The 27,469-nt window shown below is 49.1% G+C and overlaps 1 protein-coding gene across 2 annotated transcripts; it reads left to right on the forward strand.

Moving 5' to 3' along the window:
• LOC309387979 (dehydrogenase/reductase SDR family member 13-like) lies at positions 1-27,469 on the forward strand (the record flags this gene model as incomplete). 2 transcript variants are annotated; one of them, XM_081944930.1, is made up of 5 exons in its annotated part: positions 1-136; positions 2,111-2,229; positions 10,952-11,075; positions 23,786-24,097; positions 26,929-27,469. In XM_081944930.1, 5 exons carry the CDS (start codon positions 1-3, stop codon positions 27,186-27,188), a joined length of 951 nt encoding a protein of 316 aa, XP_081801056.1. In that variant the 3' UTR covers positions 27,189-27,469. The 2 variants fall into 2 exon arrangements, with proteins under 2 accessions (XP_081801056.1, XP_081801055.1); XM_081944929.1 differs by lacking the exons at positions 10,952-11,075; positions 23,786-24,097; positions 26,929-27,469 and adding exons at positions 4,981-5,104; positions 6,826-7,137; positions 7,819-8,355.

The following is a 27,469-nucleotide window of genomic DNA, read 5'->3' on the forward strand; positions in this document are numbered from 1 at the left end:
ATGGAGGTGGCGGGGGCGCTGGGTGCAGGCGTGGCGCTGCTGCTGGGGCTCTACGCGCTGATTTACTACAACTTCGTGGCGGCCACACGGTGCCGGAACGCGGTCAGCCTGCGGGGCAAGACGGTGCTCATCACAGGTCAGCTGGGGGGGGGGGCGGTGGGGGCAGTGCCTTTCTTTCTTCCTTCCTTCCTTTTTTTCCCTTCTCTCTTTTTTTCCCCCTTCTCTCTCTTCCTTCCATAAGCCCCCCTCCCACCTCAGGGGCTCCGCGCAAAAGTCCCGGAGCAAAAGCGCAGCGCGAAGGTCCCAGAGAGACGCCAGTGGAAAGTCGACCCCCCCAACCCAAGGGGAAAAGTAGGGCCGGGCTGCCGGAGACCCGCGCTTGGACCAGCCAAGGGGAGCCTCGGAAGGACGAACCTGGGCCTCCTTTGCTTCCTTGCCAGCATTAATCGTTAAAATCTGGTGGTTTCTGAGAAGCCAAAGTGGCAGGATTTATTTTCTGGATTGCGCCACGAGGCTCAGCGATTTCCTTCCTGCCCTCCTCAAAAGAGAAGTAACGGAATGCCCCAAAGGTGCTTCCCCCCCCCCCCAAGAGGCAGCTGGGCTTTCTGATTTTTCTCTGAAGATGTTTAGCTTCTCCCCCCAAGAAGCTTCTTCGGCTCTGACTGGACTGCCACCTGTCAGAAATGGTGTCGGGTCTCCTACTTGGGGGGTTGGACTAGATGACCTACAAGGTCCCTTCCACCTCTGTTGTTCTGTTCTGTATGGAGGGGAACGGAAGGATATATATTATATTCCTTGCAGACATCGGGTCAGTTGCATTCTTTTACAGCAGGGGTCCCCAATCCTGGGCACTTGTGGACTTCCACAAGTCTTAAAGTGCCCAAGTTTGGGGACCCCTGTTTTAGAGCAAAGGGTGTCAAACTCAAGCCCCATGGGGTGCTTAGAGGTGTCCCACAGGCCCACCATGCAAACAGCGAAGGACCGGCCCGTGATGCCTCTGCCAGCAAAAATGGAGCCGGAGCAGGCCGTGCGCAACCTCCCCAAGCTCCAGTTTTTCTGCTCGAGGGCTGCAGCAGGCTGAAAACGAAGCCTCTGTGACTGACATTGAGCTGGCCACGCCCCCTGGCCACCCCCCACCCCCACCCCGGATCAAACACAACCCTGATGAAATCCTTCAATGAAATCCTGTTTGACATCCCTGTTTTAGAGAGCAGTTAAAGCCACCTGGAAGTTTCTCTGTGTCCTTGGGGTTACTACCTGAGTGGTGCAAAATGGGTGTGGGAGCCTTTTCCAACACCCCCTTTCAGCTGTTCCAAGAAGGCTCCACTCCCCCTGTGCTGCCCCAGCAGTATGTAGCTCAGTGGCAGTCAACCTGGTCCCTACCGCCCACTAGTGGGCGTTCCAGCTTTCATGGCGGGCGGTAGGGGTTTGCTGTAACTCTGCTTTATAAATTTTATAAAGTAAAGTTACTTCCCTATTTTATAAATCACCATTACTGTGGAACCTATAGCTAGTGTAGGAATTAAGAACTGTCTCCTTTAAGAAACTACCTCATGGGAAATGTAGGCAGAGACTGCCTTATAGGAAATGTAGTTCCATGACATGTGATCACATCTCTGTTTATGATTGGCCACTGGGGCATCTTGCCCACATGCAAAGTTTATAGCCGGGCAGTTTAAATGCTTTTGTGAATCGGAATAGTAGCCTTCTACATCTCCGCTCAGCATGGGGATAAAATCATCCTCTTTTTACACCACGTGATGGGACACATCATGGAAAGTCAGAAGTATCTGAACCCTGTAAGTTTTGCTATTAAGGATGCCTGATAATAAACTTGATCTGAAAGAGATTCCTAAGCGTGGAGTTAACTGCATGCCCCAAGCAAGCCTAAAACGCTTGAGGATCCACGCCCCCAATTGCACCACTCAGTTGACCCTGATTTTAATTCCTTGAAGTCCACCCATGTTAAAGTTTCCAAAGTTGAGAAGCCAAAGAAATGCTTCCTTGTGCGACACCACAAAAACTGCAGGCACAAAAATGCAGGCCTGGCTCCTGGATCCCTGTCAAAGGCTGGGCGATCTTGGTGAATCCTTTCTCTGGCCTTTCCTAGGTGGAAATACTGGGATAGGGAAGGCCACAGCGGTGGATCTGGCCCGGAGAGGCGCCCGCGTCATTCTGGCCTGCCGCAACAAAGCGAGAGGAGAATCCGCCGTGTACGACATCAGACGGGTAAGTGCCTGTCGTGCGGTTCTCTCTGTTCCTCCGATTTCTTCTGCATCCAGGTGTTTTCCTGATGGTTTTTATTCATTTATTTAGCAAATGGCATCTAAAGAGATTATGTGATCTCTGATACACAAATAGATAAAACACACTATACGCACAAAGACAAATTTAAGTTTAAATAAAGCATCCACAAATACATGTGTAACAAATAGGTGGACAGTACAATAGATGAGAGGAAATATTAAGTTACGATAAAACCATGATAAAATCGCTATAATATCGCACCAGTGGTGAAATTCAATTTTTTTTACTACCGGTTCTGTGGGCGTGGCAGGGGAAGGATATTGTAAAATCCCCATTCCCTCCCCACTCGGGGGCCAGCCAAAGGTGGCCTTTGCCAGTTCTCCCAACTACTCAAACTTTCTGCTACCGGTTCTCCAGAACCTGCTGAATTTCACCCCTGTATCACGCCATAGGCTCACAATAGAATAGATGTCGCACGGGTGATCCTTGACTCACAACAGTTTATTTAACAGCTGTTCAAAGTTACAATGGCATTGAAAAAAGTGACATGACCATTTTTCACACTTACAACCTCTGCAGCATCTTTATGCTCACGTGATCAAAATTCAGGAGCTTGACAACTGGCTCATATCCGACTGGCTGGTTTGGCATAATTTTAACGTTTACCTCCTGGCATACACATTCTTACTGGTTTTTAGAGGGATATTGTTTTAAATTTAACTTGATATTTTAAACTTTTGTATTGATTTATTTATTAGCTGTACAGTTTGGCATATTTTACCCTCCTCTTATACATGTATTTATATAGTTATTTCTACGTTTTAATCTGTTGTATTTTAATACGGACTGTACACCGCCCCGAGTCCCTTTCGGGAGAGGGGGCGGTATATAAACGCTAATAATAAATAAATAAATAAATAAATAAATAAATAAATAAATAAATAAATAATATTTATGACGGCCGCAGTATCACCTGGGTCACGTGATCCCCTTTTGCAATCTTTCGAAACTCACTAAAAAAGCACAATTCACCTTACAATGAACTTAACAATTGCACTGACTCACTTAACAACTGCTGCAAGAAAGGTCGTAAAATGGGGGGGGCAAGACTCACTTAAGAAATGTTGCTCTTGATTGCAGTTGTAAGTCGAGGACTACCTGTAGTATCCTCACAATACACACCTACAGAGGTCCATCACCGTCCTGTTCTCCCACTGAAGTTGGCCTTAACGAGCATTTTTTCAAGGTTTATAGTTCTATTACGGTTTTTATGTTGTTTTAACTTTTGATTGAGAGCTGCCTTGAGTTGATTATAAGATTGGCAGCTATATCCAGGCAGTCCTCTACTTGCGACTACAGTTGAAGCCAGAATTCCCATTGCTAAATAAGACGTTTGTTAAGTGCATTGTCAACTCATAAAGCATTTGCACGTCTGCTATAAGATGCCATGGGGAGGAAACGGGGGGGGGGAGCGCATTTCACGCATACCTTCGGCTAAAGTCGGATCTCAGATTACTATAGCAGGCTTGGGAGGGGTGCACCTCGTTGGAGAATGTGATTTATGTCACAGAGTGAGGGGAGGGAAGAAACAGGGACAAAGTTCAGCCATAATTTAAATGAGGTCAGATCTGACTGCAATGGGGAATTGCCAAAATGATGTTCCTAATAAAAAACTGGATTTCTTTTGGAACTTGGCTCGAGGCTCATGAATTAATTAGGGCATCTTTTGGAAACCTGACATGCATCAGATACAATATTATTAACATTTTTGCCATGGTTGTTAAGCGAATCACATGGTTGTTAAGTGAATCCAGCTCCCCGATTGACTTTGCTTGTCTGACTCCTCTTGAGAGGATCTCAGATATTGATCACGTGACCTTGGGGATGCTACGAGTGGCATCGTAACTTCAAATGATCACTAAATAGTTAGCAAAAAATCCAGGACAACTTGTATTGTTTTACTATAACGCTAGCCCCCTCCCCCCAGCCTTTTTGATTTCTTGGACTGGCGGTGGCGTCTTCAGCAGTTTCAGGGGTGAGGGCCAGAGTTCTAATCCTAAATCCCATACATGTGCAAACGGAGTGTCAGCCTCTGCTTTGCTACTTGCTTTCGGCTGCCATTGAAACGGGGAGGGGGGGGAACGTGGTATTTGGGAGGGGAAGCTTTTAGTGCAGGAGTGAGTGGAAAAGGGAGGTTTGTTCTCACCATCTACTGCGCATTCTGCACACAGTGCATTTGCCGCCTAGGCCAGCTGTCTGGCATGCCAACCTGATGATGCTTTTTGAAGCTGCAGCCCACATGACACCGGTGGGGTGTGCGGATTGGACTGTGGGATGGCGTTGCCAGGGGGAGGGAGTTGGGTTCCCACATTGATATCTATGATTCCGCGTGCTTTTGCCTCAGATCTTGCTTTGCTTAGCTGCTATCTACTCATAACCAGTAAAAGTACTCTTAATTCTGAAAAATGGAGTTGAGTGGTTTCTTTCTTGGTTACTGAGGGAGGCTGCCTTGACACGAAGCTTCATGCACTAGCCTGCCACTTTGGCGGCCCAGTCCCCAACGGGCCACGGCTCCATAACAGTCTGCAGTCCTAGTGTTGGAGACCCGTTACACAGCACCCAGAGAGATTGACGGGAGGTGAGGAGACCTATGCAGAAGGTGAGTAAGTCAGGATCCCCCTTGGAAGCCGTAGTCGATCCCGAGGCTCAAGATTCCTTCCGTTCCTTTTCCAGGAAAGTGGGAACTCGGAGGTGATCCTGATGATCCTGGATCTGGGCAGTCTGGACTCCGTGCGAGCTTTTGCGCAGACCTTCTTAGAATCGGAGCCCCGTCTGGACATCCTCATCAACAACGCAGGTGGGGACGGAGCAGACCCTCCCCGTCTCCTAGTGATTGGCTCAAAGCCACTTAGTTCATGCCTAAGGAAGGACTAGAACTCTCCATCTCCTACCGTGTTTCCCCAAAAATACAACCTGTCCTGAAACTAAAGCCTTGCCACATTTTTCGCATGGGCAAAAATATAAGCCCACCCCCGAAAATAAGCCCCCTGAACAATCCCCCCCCTCCGGCCAGGCAGAGCACCAGTCGCCGACCTAGCGGTATCCCGAAGGCACCAAGCCACGGGAACGAGGTGGGGGCAAAGGCGCTCGCGTTGCTTGGTGTTTTCGGGGTACCGCTAGGTTGGTCAGCGGCGCTGTGCCCAGCTGAAGAGGGGGGGGTTGCTGGGCATCTGCTCTCTTGCGAGCGGGTTCCCGAAGAGCCGGGCACAGGGTCGAATGGCTGTGTTGCACTGTCACAGCAGCAACACAGCAGCCATGAGGTGACCAAGCTCAGGGGCAGCCGCCCGGCAACCCCCCTTTCCAGCCGGGTACAGCGCCACTGACCGACCTAGCAGTACCCGGAAGGCACCAAGCAACGCGAGCGCCTGTTCACCACCCTCCGCCTCCCGTGGCTCGGTGCCTTCGGAATGCCCCTAGGTGAGTGAATGGGTACAAATATAGAGTGTACTCCCAGAGCGACATCCGTCCTCCGTGCTTTGAAAAAAAACCCAGGTGGCGGGCAGCGTCAGCAGCGGAGGTGCCCTTCACGCGAGCGGGGAGTGGAAAATCCGCTGCGCAACCCCCCTCTCCAGCCATGCAGAGCCCCATTCACTCACCTAGGGGCATTCCGAAGGCACCGAGCCACAGGAGGCAGAGGGCGGCGAACAGGCGCTCGTGTTGCTTGGTGTCTTCCGGGTACTGCTAGGTCGGTCAGCGGCGCTGTACCCGGCTGGAAAGGGGGGTTGCCGGGCGGCTGCTCACGAGCTTGATCACCTCATGGCTGCTGTGTTGCTGCTGTGACAGTTCAACACAGCCATTCGACCCTGAGGCTGTGCCCGGCTCTTCAGGAACCCAGTCGCAAGGGAGCAGCCACCCAGCAACCCAAAAATAATAAGCCCTCCCCTTTAATTAAAGCCCAAGGCCATATTTCGTGGGTCAAAAAAATATAACACCCTGTCGTATTTTCGGGGAAACACGGTAGTGATTGGCTCAAAGTCACTCAGATCATGCCTAAGGCAAGACTAGAATTCCCCGTCTCCTAGTGTTTGGATCAAAGTCACCCAGCTGGCTTTCATGGCTAAAGGCAGGATTGAGAACTCATGTCCTCCCATTTTCTACGCTTAACCACTAGGCCAAACTGGATGCTTTACATGCAGTCCTCGACTTATGACCATGATGTAGCCTGCCCATTATGGTCATAAGTTGTGATGGTGCTAAATCCGGTCACCTGTGTGACCAACACGATTTTACATTCTTTTTTTGAGGCTATTGTTAAGCGAACCGATTGTTCACTATCGGGTGTTTTTGTTGAAAACTGCAAATAAATGCCTTTTTTTGACAAAAATGTCATAAATCACAGTCACTTCCCAGGTTTCCAAGGTCAGACTGGTTGCCAAGCAACAGGTTGCAATCGTGTGATGTGGCCACAAGGGGGAGCCACTGGAAGTTTGGAACCTGATTGTTGTTACCTTTCATTAGATTGCGAAGTGACCCGTTGTAAACCAAGGATTGCATGTAATCCGCTTATTTATCTGGCAGGAGTCTTTCAGGATGGCCAAACTGCCGATGGCTTTGACCAGGCCTTCCAGGTCAACCACTTGGCCCACTTCCTGCTGACCCACCTGCTCCTGGACCGGCTGAAGCGCTGTGCTCCGAGCCGGATCATAACTGTGGCCTCAAGTATCCATGTTTTCGGGAAGATTGACTTTCGGACCATCCACAGGCCGGTGGAAGGGATATGGAAAAGTCTACATTCGTACTGCAACAGCAAACTAGCCAACATTCTCCAAGTGAGAGAGTTGGCCAACCGACTGGAAGGAACCAACGTTACCTGCTACGCGGTTCATCCAGGTGAGTGGAAGTCCAGCTCCAAGGCACCCAGATTGAGCCCCCCCCCCCGTATCCTACTGGGTCCTCCCTCGGCCTCCACTGCAGACCACCCTGGGAGCTTCCTCAGCTGCGGAGGGAGACGTCTCCCACCATCCCAGGTCCAGAATCCTAGAATCTTAGTGTGGGAAGGGCCTTTGGAGGTCATACAGTCCAACCTCTTCCTCAAGCAGGAGACTATACCGGGGATCTGCAACGTTAGAGAGAGAGAGGGAGAGGGAGAGGAAGAGAGAGAGAGAGAGATCTACCTATATACAACTGCCCGTATTAGCCACTTAATTCCAATGGATTCATGTGTGTGACAACACACACAAACACACAAACACTATTTTAACCAACTCGGGAAACAGACAAACCATCATTAAGTAATATTATTTATTTGAACCTATTAGCCATCCAATGACAGTGGATTCAGGTGTGCAATGCAGCACGCAGATGTTCACAAACACACACACACACACACACACGCACAGACGCTTTGCACCATAGCCAACTCACTTCAGTATTGGGTGGTCCGAAAATTATTTAAAATGGGCAACGGGTGTGGTTCATTTGTGACTTCCTCCTCCTCTCTCTGGGTCACCCTGGAAGGTACTTCCTTCCATCCCCGAGCCCTTCACACAACCAACTCTCTTTTGCTTTCAGGAGCTGTTAGAACCGAACTTGGTCGCTATTTTCCACGGTGGATAGGTTGGTCGCTTTCGTTCATGAAGCTGTTCAGCCGAGCTAGGGAGGCGGGCGCCCAGACCTCCATCTACTGCGCCACCGAAGAGGGCATCGAGAGGTTGAACGGGCGGTATTTCATGGACTGCCGGCTCTCGGAGCCCTGGCCACAGGCCTGCGATGACCAGCTGGCGAAGAAGCTCTGGGAATTCAGCGAGAGGCTGCTGGGACTGACCGCTTAAGATGGGAAGGGACAGAGGCACAGTTTGAAATAACCGAAAGCAGGTGTCCGATTAAACTGGGAGATCAAACTGCAGGGAATGTGGAAACTTCCCAGAGGTTGTGTTTGAGGTGGAAATTCAAGGGTTGAAGTTTAAAAATTAGAAAGTATTGTGGGATTTGTCATGGTGAGTTGCCCAGTGTTGCCCAAGGACACATATTTGTGATTTTCTATTTTTGGTTTTATCTATCCAAGGTGAATAAAGACTGTTCCTGCCCTGTTTTAAAAGGGGGTATGTTTTACTTGTGAGTAAGTGGTTTTTCATCGCTTGCAAAGGCTGGTCAGAACCAGAGGTGGAATTCAGCCGGTTCTAGCGAACCGTTAGCAGAAATTTAGAGTAGTTTGGAGAACTGCAAAGACCACCTCCGAGTTCCCCCCCCCCCCCGATCTATTTGCTGCCTACCGAGTCCCCCTTTACACCCACAGCAACCAATCATAGCACAGATTGCCTCATGCAGGAGCCAGCACCCAACTACAACTGTACTCTTCCGGCTATTAAATTCAATATCTTAGCACCCCTCCGATTTATTCCTGCACAGCATTTAATAATTGTACATACCACCTTATCTCTGACCACAATCCTGATAACACTATGAATTCTGCTTCAGCTGTGGAAATGGCAACTGAAGTCTGCTTTCTTTGCAACCAGCTAGTGTGTTTGCAAACATTATAACAAATACTGACATTGACTCTCTATCTTGGGCGGCATTGGCCAATTCACTGATGGCCAAATCTGGCCTTGAGTTCTGCCTCGGTTTGCCTTTTCCAGTAAGCATACAAGTCGGAAGGTCATTTAAGAGCAATTGATTAGAATATCTGTGAAAAGGGGGAACCCTGAGAAATGGATTACGTTTGCTTTTATAGTTAGTACCACAGGGAACTTCAAAGCAAAAGTTGACTGGTTTAGAAATACGCAGCCCTCTCTTCAGTTACACCAACCAGAGTGACAGCACAGCCACAGAAAAAGGGCATCATCTTCTCAGTAAAAGCAAAAGAAACCTTTGCAAAGGGAAAAGATCAAAACGGGTTTGGCTAAGATACGTTCTCAGCGCTTCTCAAGGTTTGGCTTGAGTGTTTCCTTTCTTCACTGAGTCTTGAGAACAGCTAAAAATGAAACTGTTACCTATAATATCATTGAATGCCATCCTGCCAGTCCTGGTTTCTGAAAGAGAGCCCTTTTTCTTGAAGGTTAAGGTTTAGGGGAAATACAATTTAAAAAGCAAATTTAAAAGGAAAGAAAACCGAAGTTAGTTAGCCACTTCAACCGTATTACAAAAACCATGCTTCAAGTATTGGGGCTGGACTAGAAGACTTCCAAAGTCTCCCTTCCATCTTCTCTTCTCTTCTCTTCTTTATGCTATTCTATTCTATTCTACATATACCGTTCCTGGTTGATCACTCTCATAACCAGGAGCCAGTGTCATATAACCTGGTGCGCATAAAACCTTATCAAACAACTTAGCAATTCAAGGTACCTGTATTGTTCTTTGACCCTGTACCGAAGAATGATTACCATTTGCCAGGCTTACATATTCCTTGCCAGCCAGTCCCAGACTGGAAAAAATTTTTGGGTTATGTATAATATGCTCGCTAGCCCCACCGTCCAATAATAGGCCAAGGACTACCTCACAAGGCACACCTACAGAGGTCCATCACCATCCTGTTCTCCCATTGCAGACCCCCTCCTGCATTGGCCTTAAGGTTGCCAATATCTATTTGAGCTTTCCAGGTTTATAATTTTATTATGGTTTTTAATGTTGTTTTAGAAGAGCTGCTTTGAGAGATTTTGAGAGTTGATTATAAGATTGGCAGCTCTATATGGGCAGTCCTTGACTTATGACCACAATTATGGCCAGAATGCCCCTTGCTAAATAAGAAGGTTGTTCAGTCAGCCAAACTGAATTTTATGAGCTTTTTTGTCATGGTTGCTAAGCAAATCACTGCAGTTGTTAAGCAAAACACATGGTTGTTAAGCAAAGCCAGTTCCCCCTCCCTCATTGACTTTACTTGTTTGCTTCAATTTGGTGCTTCATGTATTTTTTCTTCAGGTCTTGCCACCCCTGGAGTACCAGCTTGGGTTTGTTTACCATCCTCGAGGCTGACTGTCTGACAATATGCAGAAGGAAGGAACGGTGCACCTGAATCAGAGCTCAAAACATCTTATTGGCCAATGATTGAACCCTGTTGCCTGGTTATTGTGGGGTGGGCTCTAGGGTTTGTTTCAATTTGGTGCTTCGCACATTTTTGCTTCAGATCTTGCCTGAGTTAGATGTATTCAGTTCCTTCCTAGTAAAAGTACCTTTTCTCTAATTCTATTGAATTTATGTTTTTTCTTTCTTAAAGGACTGAGCAGAATCAGCCATGGCAGTTGTTAAGTCAGCCAGGCCCAGTTTTTGCCATGGTTGTTGGGCAAATCACTACAGTTCTTAAGTGAATCACATGGTTGTTAAGTGAATTCAGTCCCCCCCTTGACTTTGCTTGTCTGAAACCTCTTGGGACAATCACAAATAGTGATCACATGATCCCAGGACATTGCCATCATTGGAATTATTACTGGTTGCCAAGCACACACATTCTGATCACATGACCCCTGGAGATGCTGCGAGGGTTATAAATTTGAGGACTGGTTGTCAATCACTTTTTTCATTGGCATTGTAACTTCGTATGTTCACTAAACAAATGTTTGTAAGTTGGGGATTGCCTGCATTGTTTTATTACGCACCACCCAGAGGGATTGATGGGAGGTGAGGAGACCTACGCAGAAGGTAAGTCAGGATCCGCCTTTGAAGCCGTACTCGATCCCGAGACTCAGGATTCCTTCCGCTCCTTTTCCAGGAAAGTGGGAACTCGGAGGTGATCCTGATGATCCTGGATCTGGGCAGCCTGGACTCCGTGCGAGCTTTTGCGCAGACCTTCTTAGAATCGGAGCCCCGTCTGGACATCCTCATCAACAACGCAGGTGGGGACAAAGCAGACTCTCCCCAGGGTCTCCGGGCAAGGAAGGGGGAAGATGGTGGCTGTCTCCGGTGTTGCTCTCTGTTAGATAGGGTGAAAGGATGAGGCAGACTTCAGGCTTCAGCAACAAACAGTTCTTTATTAAGTGACAACAATGTACAATCTAGCAAAGACTTTGTCTGGCAGCAGCCCTTTTATAGGGAGCTATCAGACCTCTCAACCAATCACATTCAAGTATTGTTCCCGCTAGAACAGAGGACCTGAGTGGAAGCTACCATACTGTCTGTCAGTATGTAACACCCCTCCCCCCTTAGTTGGGCTCGTCCAGCTTGTAACATACTCATGCAGGTAGGCGGGTTTTCTGGTAGCTCACTCAGACCTGCATGGTTCAGTTGGTGCTGGATCTTCGGTCGGGTCGGATGGACCTGTTGTCTCTCTGGCTTCGCCTGGTGGAAACTTCTGGAACTTTCCACAGGGCGTGGCTGCAGTTTCTGGAGCCGGTTTGCTCGGAACTCGCTGCGCCCCTGCAACTTCACCAGATAAGGACCCTGGTACCTTCGGGCTTGAGAAGTCTGTGGAAGGAGTGAGTTTGTGCTCCTTTTGTGTAGGGCTTTGGCTAACTCATGCAGGAGTTATCTCTGGTTGCCTAAGGTTGGATTGGGAGAGGCGGCCTCAGAGTTGGGCATCCTCTCTACTACGCATGCCCAAGATGGTGTCCTGTCGCATTTGAGGAGAGCTTCGGGGAGATGATTGTCCTTCTTGGGGCTTGCAGGGGTACCCTATTCCATCGTTGGTTCCAGGTCCAGCTATGAGAACTTCCTGGGACCTCAGGGGATACCTTTGAGCAGCGATGTCTTGCCTTATAGCCGGAACATCGTGAGTGAAATGGGGCGGTGAAAGGAGAATGGAGAGCGTCGGTCAGCTGCCGGCGTGGGTGTGGTCAGCAGCTGCAGCGGGACACCCGGCGGGATGCCCGGCCTGGGGTCTCTGCAGCCGGCGTGGGTATGGTCAGCGGTGGCGGTGGGACGCCCGGTTTCGGGTCTCTACAGCTGCCGCTCCCCACGCTGTGGTGTTATCCCGGTTGCTCCCCCCCTCCTCCTTGCTTGTGAACATGATAAATTAGATCAGCGGGGAGTGGCTGAGGCAGCTGGCATGGATACTAACGCCAGCGGAAGATGGCTTCAGGAGCTGGCGTGGGCGTGGCTGGAGTGGGGGGGTCCTTCATTGTGCCCCCCCTGGTATTACTGCCGTTGCCTGGGCCACCGTTCTGTGCCATTTGCCCCCCCCCTCCTGTGATATTATGGACTGGGTCAACGGAGTGCGGCCCTGGCGATGGATGTGAGTGCGGCTGGCATGGGCGGAGCTTAGCTGTTGGAGTCGGAGTTGGAGCAGCCACCGCTGCCGCCGCTGTCCTCATTGCCGCCATCACTGGCCGCTTCACCACCTCGCAAGCTAGCATCTGCTGCGATTTTGGACAGCTGTCCGTTACCCTTACATATTGTCCCCAACACCGACTATTTTTATGATGGACATAAGCTTCCCGCTACCCCCTTGAACACTGCCGGCTGCCCCCCCCTGTGGACATGTCATCTCCTTGTTCCATCTCCCCATGATGTCATCCCGTTTGGTTGATGCCACACTCTCCTCTATGCTATACTGCGACAGAACTTTACTCCCTCCGGGAACTCCCCCTTTCCCGGGGATGGCCTTCTGACCTATCAAGACGCTTCCTTAATGACGGATCTTGGGATCCCGAGAGGGGGTTGGGTTGATGGTTCAGACAGGCTTGGGGGGGGGGGAATCTGCCAGGGCAAAGGCCAGAGCTAACTAATGGGCATGGGTGGGAGTGCTGGGAAGGGTTGGGATTCCGGGGGAGACATTAAGCCATTCTATTGGGGGGTTCACCATCTCTACTGTTTGTGGGAGAGGCAGATATGGTGGGGGCCGAGGGCCAAATGATGTTCGGAGGACGCGGGTTTGCTGTTTAAGAGCAATCGCGCGTTCTGACCCTCATCGCCCTTCTTGCACCCCCGGGTGCCCGGGATTACAGGACCCTGGTCTCCGGCTGGTGTCGCTTAACGCCAGGTCTGTGGTACATAAAGCTCCCCTCATTTACGACCTCATACAAGAGGGTAGAGCGGACCTGCCGTGCATTACGGAGACCTGGTTGGGCCATGAGGGAGGTGTGCCCCTTAGCGAACTATGCCCACCAGGCTTCCGGGCGTTTCACCAGCCGAGAGCCCAGGGCAGGGGTGGGGGGGTAGCGGTGGTTATTAGGGAAAGTCTCAGACCTCATGAGGTCACTGTGCCTCAGATAGGCGGGTGTGAGTCCCTCTTTGTGAAGTGGGGCCTTGGAGCTCAGGTGGGCCTTTTTGTTACATACCTGTCTCCCTGCTATGTTTCATCGGCCCTGCCAGAGCTGCTGGATGTATTAGCTGGATTGGCGGTTGATTTCCCCAGGCTCATGGTCCTGGGGGATTTCAATCTGCCTTCCATTGGCGAGACATCTGAGTCAGCTCGGGAGTTCATGGCTTCCATGACAGCTATGGACCTAACTCAGTTAATTCAAGACCCCACCCATAATGGGGGACACACGCTCAACCTGATTTTTGTCTCTGGGCAGTGGATGAATGATCTAGATTTAGGGGATATTTCTATTCAACCCTTGTCATGGTCTGATCATTTCCTCATCAGGCTTGACTTCCATACCGCTACCCCTCGCCGCAGGGAGGCGGAACTGACTAGATGGTTCCGCCCCAGGCACCTGATGGACCCCGAAAGGTTCCTGATGGAGCTTGGGACTTTTCCTGAATCCCTTGCTCACAACCCGATCGAAGCCCAAGTGGGAGCCTGGGATAGGGCTGCCGCTGGGGCCTTGGATCGCGTTGTGCCTTTGCAGCCTCTGACCCGGTGTCGATCCCGGGTGGCTCCCTGGTTTACCGAGGAGCTTCGGGAGATGAAACGCCGGAAAAGACGCCTAGAGAGTGGCTGGAGGGCCAGCCAGTCCGAATCTGATCGAACACTAGTAAGAATTTATATTAAATCCTATTTAGTGGCGATAGAAGCAGCAAAACGGCAATATTTTTCCGCTCTTATTGCGTCCGCAGATAACTGCCCAGCCGCCCTGTTTAGGGTGACCCGCTCCTTACTTAACCAAGGAACTGGGGAAGACCCCTTGCAGGGTAGGGCTGAAGAATTTGTTCAGTATCTGCAGGATAAAATCGCTCAGATCTGGACAGGCTTGGATTCTGACTGGGTAGATTCGGGCGAGCCGACGGGGATGAATCTTGAGGGGACAATCTGGGATGGGTTTGGCCCTGTGACCCCTGAAGGCATGGACAGGATTATGGGGAGACTCAGTGCTGCCACTTGTGTGCTGGACCCGTGTCCCTCTTGGTTAGTTTTGGCTTCCCGGGAGGTGACACGAGGCTGGCTCCAGGCGATTACCAACGCTTCATTGAGAGAGGGGTTCTTTCCCACTGCCTTGAAGGAGGCGGTGGTGAGGCCCCTCCTCAAGAAGCCTTCCCTGGACCCAGCTTCTTTAGGCAACTATCGTCCGGTCTCCAACCTTCGTTTTGTAGCGAAGGTTGTCGAGAGTGTGGTAGTACGTCAGCTTCCCCAGTACCTGGATGAAGCTGTCTACCAGGATCCGTTTCAGCCGGGTTTCAGGCCCGGGTACAGCACGGAGACGGCATTGGTCGTGTTGGTCGATGATCTCTGGCGGGCCCGGAACAGGGGCTGTTCCTCTGTCCTGGTCCTATTAGACCTCTTGGCGGCTTTCGATACCATCGACCATGGTATCCTACTGCGACGACTCGGGGGGTTGGGAGTGGGGGGCACCGTTTTACGGTGGTTCTCCTCCTACCTGTCGGATCGGTCGCAGTTTGTGTTGACTGGAGGGCAGAGATCGACCCCCAGGCGCGTCACTTGTGGGGTGCCCCAGGGGTCGGTTCTCTCACCCCTCCTGTTCAACATATACATGAAACCGCTGGGCGAGATCATCCGTGGTTTTGGGGTACGGTATCATCAATATGCTGATGATACCCAACTTTTCATCTCTACCCCAAACCACCCAAACGATGCTCTCGACGTGATGTCCCGATGCCTGGAGGCTGTGCAGATCTGGATGGGAGGAACAGGCTCAAGCTCAATCCCTCCAAGACTGAGTGGCTGTGGTTTCCGTCATCCTGATTTGTACATCTTGTTCCATCTTTGACGATAGGGGGAGAAATTTTAGCCCCCTCAGTGAAGGCTCGCAATCTGGGAGTCCTCCTGGATACGCGGCTTAGTTTAGAAGAACACTTGACGGCCGTGACCAGGGGGGCCTTTTACCAGGTTCGCCTGGTACGTCAGTTGCGCCCCTTCCTGGATCGGGATGCTCTGTGCACAGTCACTCATGCCCTCGTCCTTTCTCGCCTGGACTACTGCAATGCTCTCTACATGGGGCTGCCCTTGAAGAGCACCCGGAGGCTTCAGCTGGTCCAGAATGCGGCCGCGCGGGTTGTCATGGGGGTACCTAGGTGCTCCCATGTTACACCCCTTTTAGGCGGCCTGCACTGGTTGCCGGTTGTTTTCCGGGTGCGATTCAAGGTATTAATTATGACCTTTAAAGCGCTCCATGGCTTAGGCCCAGGGTACCTGCGAGACCACCTACTGCCACCAGTAGCCTCCCACCGTCCAGTACGATCCCACAGAGTTGGCCTCTTCAGGGTGCCGCCGGCCAGGCAGTGTCGGCTGGTGACCCCCAGGGGGAGAGCCTTCTCTGTGGGAGCGCCTTCCCTCTGGAATGAGATGCCCCTGGAGCTCCGCATAATCCCTGACCTCCGGTCCTTCCGACGCGCCCTAAAAAGTTGGCTTTTCCAGCAAGCCGGCCTGGCCTGTTAATTTTAATTTTAACTTATTTTAAATGTATTGTTTTTTAAAAAAATTTGGTTTGTTTTTTTGGAAATGGATTTAATCTTTTTTAACTTTTGAGATGTGTGTTTTTTAATGTTGTACGCCACCCTGTGTCCTTTTGGAGAAGGGCGGCATATAAATCCAAATAAACCAAACCAAACCAAACCAATATGCCACCTCCATGTTCTACCGTCCTTGAGCTCCAATTGATATGAGCGAGGTCCAGTAATTCCTGTAACCGTGGCAGGAATCCAGAAGGCCCACCTCCAGCGTAATTGTGGGCATAAACTTGATCCCCTACGCTAAAGTGTCTAAGTTTGCCGGTCAAATCTGGGGGTGTCAGGGCAGAGTAGTTTGGGTGTAGCTGGTCTAAGGGCGATCTTAGCTGGTGACCCATTAGAAGGTCAATAATGATAATAATGTATACAATGTGTAGAGTCATGATAAGCAGTAATGGGCTATGAATATTGAATGGTACCCATGAAGGGAAGATTAGAAACCCTCTTGGATTATATATAAAGACTAATTAAAAAAAAAGAACTAAGTCAGATATAGTTAAGTTTTGAATATTAGGGGGGAAATGTTATGATACAGGATATAGTTAAATAAAGGAGGGATAATGATAATAAGGCATGGGTACAATATAAGGAAATTGGATGTAAATTGCAAATAATGATAAGAAGGATTAGAAAACTTTGTTATTAAATATTATGGATGCTTAGCTAGAATAGGACATAAGGATTCAGTGTTATTGGAGGATTTTAGAAATAGTAAATGAAATGCCAGTATGTGGTTATGTATTCAATTTTGGTATATTTTATGATGAAGGATGTTTAAATAATTATAGCCAAATGTAAATGGAGGTGTGATGATGGTAACATGTATAAATATCTGAGTTAAAATACTTGAGTTAATATGAATTATGCTTGATGACTGTGGGAAGAGATGCACGAAGGCCTTTTGTAATCAACTTTCTACAGTATGTAAAAAAGGGAGATCTTATGTGTTGTGTTTGTTTTGAAAAAAAAAATTTTTTTTATTAAAAAAAAAAAGAAGCTCGGAGGGGCTTCTTCCGGTGGTAGCACTTGGCACAATGTGCTGAATGAGGAGGAATTGATCAACCTGTGTTTGCCAATCTCCTGGCCCCATCCTAGATAGGGTTTCTTTAGCGGATCGCACCATTCTCTCCGCCTGTCCATTACTGGCCGGATGGAATGGAGCGACCAGGGCATGCCTGATTCCCTGTGAAGCTAAGCAAGTCGCGAATTGCATGGCTGTAAATTGGGGACCATTGTCAGAGACTAGGACGTCGGGCACGCCGTGAGTGGAGAAAAGTCTCTGTAGTGCCTTGATGACCGCTTCTGCCGTGGTAGTGGCCATGAGGACTATCTCCAACCATTTCGAGTAGGCATCGACAACTACCATGAATACTTGGCTGTGAACCGGGCCGGCAAAGTCAATGTGCATCCTAGACCAGGGTGACTGAGGTTGCTCCCACTCCTTAGCGGGTGCCTCTTGGGGAGCTGGTCTGGACTCCTGGCACAGTATGCAGGTAGCCACCTATTCCTCAATCTCCCTATCCATGTTAGGCCACCACACATAACTCCTGGCCAAAGCTTTCATCCGGATAATTCCCGGATGCCCTATGTGCAAGGCCTCTAATACTGCAAACCGCAGTTTGGTTGGAACAATGACCCGGTCCCCCCACAGTAGACAACAATTGACAACAGATAGTTCGTCTCTTTTAGTAAAAAAACATTTTAAATTCTGGCCCAACCGGCCCCTTGGGCCACCCCCTCCACACCCAATTCAAAACCTGTGCAAGAGTCCAGTCTTTTGCTGAGTGGTGGGCGACCTCGCTGGAGGAGACAGGCCCAGTCTCAAGGCAGTCTATGAGCAGCACAGGTGTCTCAGGGGTCGGATCGGCAAGCAGTTCTTGTAGAGGGCACCGGCTGAGGGCGTTAGCATGTTCCAAAGTGGTGCCCGGTGGATGAACGAAGCGGTAGCTGTAGGCCGCGAGGAAAATAGTCCAATGAGTCATTCACAGTGACAGAGATGCTGGGGTAGGCCGGTCCCCAGCCAAGAGACCCAACAGCGGTTTATGGTCCATGATGATTTTTTAAAAAGAATTTTATTGATTTTTAAACATTTATGGGAAAGGGTAAGTGGATATACAAAAATTTTGGCAGCTCCATCGTGCTAAAGGTAGAAATCTCTCCAAATCTCACAACTTTTACAGAAAAGAAAAAACCAAAGATAGATAAGCAGAAACAGCGTCTTGTTATACATTGTATCAACCATGTGTTCAATCATCTCTTTTGCCACTTTCTAATATATCAACAATTACAATGATATTTCAGATACATTTATTTTTGTGACCTGAGTCTTTTCAATATTGCTCCCTCCCCCCTGTCTTCAGGCGGAGCTGCAGCCCCTCCCTCCTTCATATCTTGTGTATTGTCACCTTTTTCACTACCTCTTATATTTTCGTCTTCTAGGAGGGCACTGTGTTTTTTAATGAACGCCTCTGCCTCCACAACTGTGTTAATTCTAATTCTGTTTCTCTCCCAGAAGATCAACATTCCTTCTGGCAATAACCATCTAAACCAAACTCCTTTATTATATAATTTCTTTGATAAGGAGGAATACTTCCTCCTCTTATCTCTTATTTTTTTAGGAATTTGCTTAAGAATGGCAATTTCTTTGTCTTTATATTTTAGTGATCCCCCCTTTGGGCCCCTAGCACCTCATCCCTAGTGGTCTTCTTAAGAAATTTAACGTGTACTTCCCTTGGAACATTATGTGTTCTGGCATATGCTGAGTTGATCCTGTAAACCAGATCCATATCCCACCACAACTGTTCTTTATCTCTCTTAATATATTCTGCTAAGATTGTACTCATAATATCCTTAAGATCTTCATCTTCTGTCTCCGGTAGGTTCTGGAATCTGAGAAAAAGGGACATTCTTTCAAGTTCCGTCTTTACCATAACATTTTCCAATTCTCTATTCCCCTTCTGAACTGCCTTAACCTCCTCCCCCAGCCCGACCGCACCCTCCTCCAGCACACCGATTCTTTGTTTATTTCTGTTGTTTGCTGCTGTACACCTCTGAGCTCTTCTTTAAAATCTGCCACCTCTTTTTTCAACTCATTTTGTCCCTTTATAAGAGCCTGGAATATTTGGATAACAGATAAATCTTTTGAACTCTCTCCAGTCCCTTCTTGTTGTAAAAATGATGTAATTTTGGTCTGTTGAGTTGTTGGGCTGGATGTAGAGGAGGTAGGTGCCGAGGCTGCCTTGCCTGAAGGTGGTTTTCTGGGCCCCATTTGTTTGAGTTCAGAGATGACTGTAAGTCTTTTGCAAAAGAAATGGCGTCTGTGGAGCATGCAGCTGGGTGAGTCCGAGAAGACAGGCAAGTACAAAAGTGAAAGTTAATCCTCAGTCACAGTTCCAAGCCAAAAAAAAAGAAAGAAAGAAAATCAAATAATCCAAATCCAGAAAGACCACATAACAGGAGGAACTTCAAGAGTCCTTTAGGGGGTAGTAATAATATAAAGCCAGGAATTTCTTCAAAGGTAGTTCCAAAAGGCAAATTTCATTTATAAGTGCGAAGAAGAAGACGGAAGCAGGCCATCTTGGCTCCCCCTTTCACAGGGAACCAGGGAGCAGAACATCAAAAGTTTCCATAAAGTTTTTAAAACAACTCAGCAATCATCTCTTGCAGTTGTGATATAAATCTTTCTCACATAGTTAGTGCAAGTGACTAATTCAACTTTTACTCTCTCTCTCCATTCCGAGATTGAGAGATAGTCCAAATGCCGCTTTACCCAAGAGGGGTGAAAGAATCCCCCCTCCAATCTTCCAACTTCAAATAGATTGAATCCACAACTTATAAAAGGCTCCTCCTCATCGATTAAAGAGGGTTAGAGAGATTGGAGCGAACTTCTCACCTCCAGCACTTCAGCCGCTACTTCTGATTAATTGCTTCCTTCCAGAGTCCATTCAGCGAAGGCACAGGCAGCCAACTGCTGCACTATGCACCCCCCTCGCTCCCTGGCTCCTGAGGCGAGGCTGGAAACCCCCCACGGCTGCTGCCGATTCCAGGGGTTCCAGCAAGTCGCCCTACAGCAGGTGGTCCCTCCGAGACTGCCTGTGCTCCTAAAAGGAGCCCACCGGGGAAGCGAACAGCGAACGCCCAGTGTCCATCGCCTTCGGAAACCGGAAGCGATCTCTCGGTCCATGATGATTTCAAAGTCACGGCCATACAAGTACTTGTGGAACCACTTAACACCAGCTATTGCAGCCAGAACCTCACGGTCCAGTTGGCTGTAGTTCTGCTTGGCAGCTGACAGGGTCCTCGAGTAGTAGGCGATGGGCGCCTTGGTTCCATTGGGCATGCGGTGGCTGAGCACAGCCCCGACGCCAAATGGAGACGCATCACAAGTCAATACAAGTGGCAGAGTTGCAAATGCGGCAGCTTCAGCCCTTCCCCAGGTCCATTTCGCCTTCTTGCTGAGGAGCCGGTGCAAAGGCTCAGCAACCGTAGCTTTCTGTTTGAGAAAGATGTCGTAGAAGTTAAGAAGTCCAAGGAACGCCTGGAACGTCCTGGATCACTTTAATTTTTTTGTTTATGGGGTGAATCCCAGAGCCGTCAATTAGGTACCCTAGAAATTTAACCCTGGGCACATTAATTTGGCATTTTTCTCTTTTGAGGCGGAGACCTTTTTAGCTAATTCTGGTCAAAACAGCCCTAAGTCTTTTGAAAAGTTGCTCCTTATTTGCAGCTGATACCAAAATGTCATCAAAATAGGGGAGGACTCCTGGTATCCCTTGCAAAAGGCATTCCATGACGCTTTGGAACAGTCCAGGGGCAATACTAATGCCAAATTGTAGCCAGGTGCATTTAAAGGCACCCCCATGCATCACAGTGGTTTGGGCCTCTGCCATGGTGCCATCTACAGACAACTGCTGGTATGCCTGTGCCATATCCAATTTAACGAACATCTTTCCCAGGCCAAGGGAATGTAGTAGGTGCTGTACAATGGGCACAGGATAAGTGCTTTGTTGTAAAGCTTTGTTTATTGTACACTTGTAGTCCACACAGATGTGGACAGACCCATCACTATAGGGCAGTGATGGCGAACCTTTTTTGGCTTACGTGCCACAAGTGGGGGGAGTGCAGAGGGGTCGATTGCGGGCGTGCCGCACCCATAATGCAATGCGCGACCCCCCTAGTGCGCATGCACGCACAATGCACGACCCCCCCCATTTTTACATGGTTTTTTTGCCCTCCCCAGGCTCCAGGGGCTTTATAGGAGCCTGGGGAGGGCGAAAAGAGCCTCCCCCAACCCCCCGGAGGCCCTCTGGAGGCTTCAGGGACTGGCCAAGGCTTCCCTGAAGCCTTCGGAGCGCTTAAAACCACCCTCCGAGCAAACCGGAAGCGACTTCCGCGTTGCTCGGAGGGTCGTTTTAAGTGCTCCAAAGGCATCAGGGAAGCCTCGGACGGTCCCTGAAGCCTTCGGAGCACTTAAAACCACCCTCCGAGCAACGTTCCGAAGGCTTCAGGGACGGTCCTTGAAGCCTCCCGGGGGAGCGGGGGAGGCTCTTTTCGCCCTCCCCAGGCTCCTATTAAGCCTCTGGAGCCTGGGGAAGGCAAAAATAGCTTTTAAAAAGGTGAACTCAGCTGGCCAGCGCGCGCATGCACGCTGGCCAGCTGACAGGGCAGCGCCTCGCATGCCCTGACAAATGGCTCCGCGTGCCACTTGTGGCACGCATGCCATAGGTTCGCCATCACGGCTATAGGGGTCTCCCAGCATGCGTGATCAACCTGCTCTAGGATTTCCTGGCCAGTTAATTTGTCCAATTCAAGATCAATTTTGGGCTGGAGAGTGAAAGGGACTCTCCTGGGCTTTAGCCTAATAGGGGCTACGTTGGGGTCCAAATTAAAAGAGATTGGAGTCCACACATACTTACCTAAACTGGTGCCAAAGACGTCCTCAAACTCCTTAAGGAGCTCTTCGGTGCTGTCATCACGAACGCGTTGATTCCGGTACCCCTAGGCACAGGGATTTTAACCAGTCTAAGCCTAGGAGGCTCTGCAGAGCTCCGCCGACCACCATCACAGGAAGCAGTCCGTCGAAGGACTTGAATTGCACTTAGAAAGTGCCTCAGCCAAGAACCGTGATTCAGTTCCCTGGAGGTCGCTCAGGCTTAGATCTGAACCCTGACTTGTGCCTCCTCAAGTTGAGGACAGCCTTCTTGATCGTAGCCCAGGACTGATGGTCAGTGATGGCCCAGTGTCAATCTCCATGGAGCAAGAAGATCCCTTAAGGAGGATTGGGACTCTCAGCTTTTTGTTCTGCGGGGTGCTTGCTTGACTGATGGTGGTCTGGAAGTCGCATTGGTTTCTGCCCCAGGTTGCTTTGGCCCTGGTTGCCATAAGCCTCATCTTGGTGGTCTTGGGCGTGCAGGTTGGCCCTTCGGTTGCTTTGCTGCTGCAGGGAACTCACTTCTGCAGACCCTGGTGATGTGCCCTTTTTGTTCGCAGTGCTGGCAGATGATGTCCCAGAAACAGCCAGCAGATCACTGGTGGTTGTTTCCACAGCTGGCGCAAGGTGGGAAACACGTTTCACATTTCCATGCTGCTTCTTTGCGATCAATGCGCATGCAGTAGATTTCGTCCTCAGTATCGGAGGCCTTGGGCTCTGTAGTCTCACGATGCACTTCCGCAGTTTTGCATGCACTTTTAGGGCTGCTCTGCCTTTGCAGTGTCTCCGTCAATTTGGTTGAAGATTCAGTAGCCCTGGCTTCGTCCAGGGAGATCTGTAGAGGGTGGTTTGTCTTGGTGAGCAACCTTCTCTGTAAACTAATGTCCCGAACACTGCAAATGATTCTGTCCAGCAATAGTTCATCTAAGTCCCTGAACTCGCAGTAGGCCACAGCCTTTCGAAGTGCAACAACATATTGGTTGATCGTTTCTCCTTCCTTCTGGTTACGGAGGTTGAATTTGTGTCTCTGCACATAGTTAGATGGTCTGGGAGCATAACTTATCCACAGTTGTACGACCAACCAAGCGACCAACTGGATTTTTGGTGCCTAGTTGCTTTCCAATCCCACCTTCGTCACCAGTGTTGCTGTCAGACCTCTCAAACAATCACATTTGAGTACGGTCTGTCAGTATGTAACACTCTTCCTTCAGGGATTTGGCCATAACTCGAGGAGCTGCTCTCTCTCCTTTGTGGTTGTTGTTTTTTGTATTCCCCATTATTATTATTTTTACAAGTAACTAAAGGTGGTAAACAGATGCAATACACCTTCCTTCTCCTGTTTTCCTCAAAAAAAAACTGTGAGATGGGTTGGACAGAGAGTGAGGGACTGGCCCAAAGTCACCAGCCGGCTTTCATGGCTAAGATGGGATTTGAACTCCTGGCCTCCTGTTTTCTAGGCTTAACCACTAGACCAAATTGAAAGGTAGTGCTTGACGTAGGACCATGGTGGAGACTGAAAATTATTTTTGTAAGCTGTGATGTGACTTTGATTTTTCTGACCTTCTTTTGATGTGGTTGTTCACTATCAAGTGTTTTTGCTAAAAATTGCAGGTAAGTGTCTTTTTTTGACAAAATGTTGCAAATCATGGTCACTTGACATGTTGCGGGCCATTTGCCAAGCACCCAAAATGTGATCATGTGACCAAAAGGAGGAGCCACTGGAACTTTGGAAATGGATCGTATGTCCCTTTGGTAATTACATCTGTTGTAACATTGAATGATCACATTGTTAGCCAAGGATTACCTGTAATCCGCTTATTTGTCTGATAGGAGTCTTTCAGCATGGCCAAACCGCCGATGGCTTTGACGAGGCCTTCCAGGTCAACCACTTGGCCCACTTCCTGCTGACCCACCTGCTCCTAGACCGGCTGAAGTGCTGCGCCCCGAGCAGGATTGTAATTCTGGCCTCAAGTATCCATTTCTTTGGGAAAATTAACTTTCGGACCATCCACAAGCCGGAAGAGGGAATGTGGAAGGCTCTGCATTCATACTGCAACAGCAAACTAGCTAACATTCTCCACGCAAGAGAGTTGGCCAAGCGGCTGGAAGGAACCAACGTCACCTGCTATGCAGTTCACCCAGGTGAGTGGAAGTCTGGCTCCGAGGCACCCTAAATGGAGCCCCCCCCGCCCCCAGGTCCGTCTGGGGCTCTGCCAGGCATTTCTCTCCCACTGGAGACTCCCTTGACCAGGGGTGAGCTGCTGGGGGTTCACACAGATTCGGGCAATCCTCTAGCTAGGATTCTGCCCAGTTCGGTGAAACCCCAAATGCCACCCCTGGCTGGCTCCACCCACCTCGCCCTGCCCTCCCGCCCCTCCCCTCGTGGCCCATTCATCATGCAAGGTAAGTGCGGGGTCTGCGCGGAGGCTCAGGGAGGGCAAAAAACGGGCCTACTGGAGGTTCCGGAAGTCCCTCTGGGGAGGGCAAAAAATGAGCCTTCCGGAAGTCTGGAAATGGGCCATTTCTGGCCTCCAGAGCCCAGGAGAACCGGCTTTCACCCTCCTGGAGGCTCAAGGAAAGCCTCTAGAGCCTAGTGAGGGCAAAAAATGCCTCCCCCATGGTGCAGGAGGCCAACTAGGCCATGACCCATATGGTCACATCCACCCAGCAACGGGGTAGTGAACCTGTTACTGAAATTTTTGAAGACCACCCCACCCTCGACCCCGTCTGCAGAGACACCCTGGGAGTGTCCTCCATTGAGCTCAACTGGGGAGGGAAGTGTCTCCCACCACCACCCCTCGGGTCCAGAATCCTAAAATCTTAGAGTGAGAAGGGTCCTTGGAGGTCTTGTAGTCCAACACCCTGCCTCTCCACTCCATTCTTCATGAAAAGGTTACTTTTATTAAAATCCAAGTGCTTGTATAGCAAAGCTGGATCTAAATGTTTGCGCGCAAAGATTCCCTAGTTAACTTTCTCTTCTCCATTCCTCCCCCTCTTAAGTTCCCCATTCTCCACTCACATTCAAAGAGGATTATTGCTTATTGACATTTGGAGCCAAGGAAACATCCCCAATTAAAATACCCAAACCCAATTGAAATATCCCCGGGAGACAAAACTAAGAGAGTGCCAGGCCAGCTGATTGAAACAGGTGAGTCTTTAATTTTTGACGGAAGGAGCGGAGGTCGGTGGTAGTTCGGATGTCGGGGGGGGAGGTCATTCCAGAGGGTTGGGCCCATCACAGAGAAGGACCTACTCCTAGGTGTCGCCCGCTGGCATTGCCTAGTGGACGGCACCAGGAGGAGTCCCTCCGTGTGTGAGCAGATTGGTCGTAGGGACGTGTGTGGTAGGATGCGATCCTGCAGATAACTAGGTCCTATGCCATGGAGCGCTTTAAAGATGACAATCAACACCTTGAAACGCACCCGAAAGGCCACAGGTAGCCAGTGCAGCTCGCGCAGGAGAGGTTTGATGTTTATACCCATGTTCTTCTAGGGGGAAAAGCCAAAAAGTCATTATTTAATAGCGGTATTCTTCCTTTGAATGTACAGGAAATCCTTGCCTTATGAGCCCAAAATTTATGTTGCTAAGCAAGATATGGGTAGTTGTTAAGTGAATTTTGCTTCATCTTACAATACAATACAATAGTAGAGTTGGAAGGGACCTTGGAGGTCTTCTAGTCCAACCCCCTGCCTAGGCAGGAAACCCTATACCGTTTCAGACAAATAGCTATCCAACATCTTCTTAAAGACTTCCAGTGTTGGGGCATTCACAACTTCTGGAGGCAAGCTGTTCCACTGATTAATTGTTCTCACTGTCAGGAAATTTCTCCTCAGTTCTAAGTTGCTTCTCTCCTTGATTAGTTTCCACCCATTGCTTCTTGTTCTACCCTCAGGTGCTTTGGAGAATAGTTTGACTCCCTCTTCTTTGTGGCAACCTCTGAGATATTGGAATAATGCTATCATGTCTCCCCTAGTCCTTCTTTCTCTTAAGCTAAACATACCCAGTTCCTGCAACCGTTCTTCATATGTTTTAGTCTCCAGTCCCCTAATCATCTTTGTTGCTCTTCTCTGCACTCTTTCTAGAATCTCCACATCTTTTCTACATCGTGGCGACCAGAACTGAATGCAGTATTCCAAGTGTGGCCTTACCAAGGCATTATAAAGTGGTATTAACCCTTCACGTGATCTTGATTCTCTCCCTCTGTTGATGCAGCCTAGAACTGTGTTGGCTTTTTTGGCAGCTGCTGCACACTGCTGGCTCATATTTAAATGGTTGTCCATTTTGCGACATTTTGCGACATTTCTTGCCATAGTTGTTTAGTGAATCACTGCACTGCTAAGCTAATAACATGGTTGTAAAGTGAATTGGCTGAAGGTCGCAAAAAGGGGGAATCACCTGACCCCCCCCCCCCCCCCCAGGACAATGCAACATCCTAAGTATGAGTGAGTTGCTAAAAATCTGAATTTTGATCATGGAGATTCTACAATGGTTGTGTCAAAAACAGTCATAAGTCACTTTTTCCAGTGCTGTTGTAACTCTGGATGGTCACTAAACGAACTCTAATAAATTAGGGACTGCCTGTATTAGCCACCTAATTCCAATGGATTGAGGTGTGAGAGAACACACACACACATGCACTATTTTAACCAATTCAGGGAACAGACAAAATATCATTGTGTGTGTGTGTGTGTGTGTGTGTGTGTGTGTGTGTGTGTGTGTGTGTACAATTCTACGAGGATTCTGCATTGTTTTTCCTAAAATTCTCATTATTTGATTTCTAACTGAATTCCTGTTTTAATGCTATAAGTACCGTGTTGAGTATCCTGTTTTCCTTGTCCTGAATTTCTCCTTATTTCTAATTGCATTTCAATTCTTAATTGGAGAATTAACAACCGCTTTTCGTCTTGGTCACTCTGGATGGTGCTTCTTTCCGTCCGAGGCCATCCACACAACCAACTCTCTTTTCCTTTCAGGACCTGTTAGAACCAAAATTGGTCACTCCTATTCATGGTGGCTACGCTGGTTCCTTTGTTTCTCCAAGATGTTCAGGAGAGATTGCCAGGCAGGCGCCCAGACCTCCATCTACTGTGCCACCGAGGAGGGCATTGAGAGGCTGAGCGGGCGGTATTTCGAGGACTGCCAGCCCTCGGAGCCCTGGTCACAGGCCTGCGATGACTACATAGCCACAAAGCTCTGGGAATTCAGCGAGAGGCTGCTGGAACTGACCACTTAAGATAGGAAGGGACAGAGATAGCGTTTGGGGTAACCAAAAGCTGCCATCCAATTAACCTGGGAGAGTCAAACTGCAGGGAATCTGGAAACTTCCCTGAGGTTGTTGTTTGACTGAGACAAGTTTTGAATTTCTAAGGTTAAAAAACTGGAAAATGTCGGGGGTTTTCTCAGGGTGAGTTGCCCAGCTTTGATTTTGAAGATGGGCGACCATAAAAATGTTTTAAATAAATAAACTCCATCCAGTTGTTGGTCTCTATTTTCTCCATCTTGGCCATTTTTCTT

The sequence above is a fragment of the Natrix helvetica genome, assembly GCF_964273705.1.
Source record: "Natrix helvetica genome assembly, chromosome: 2".
Classification (NCBI taxonomy): Eukaryota; Metazoa; Chordata; class Lepidosauria; order Squamata; family Natricidae; genus Natrix; species Natrix helvetica.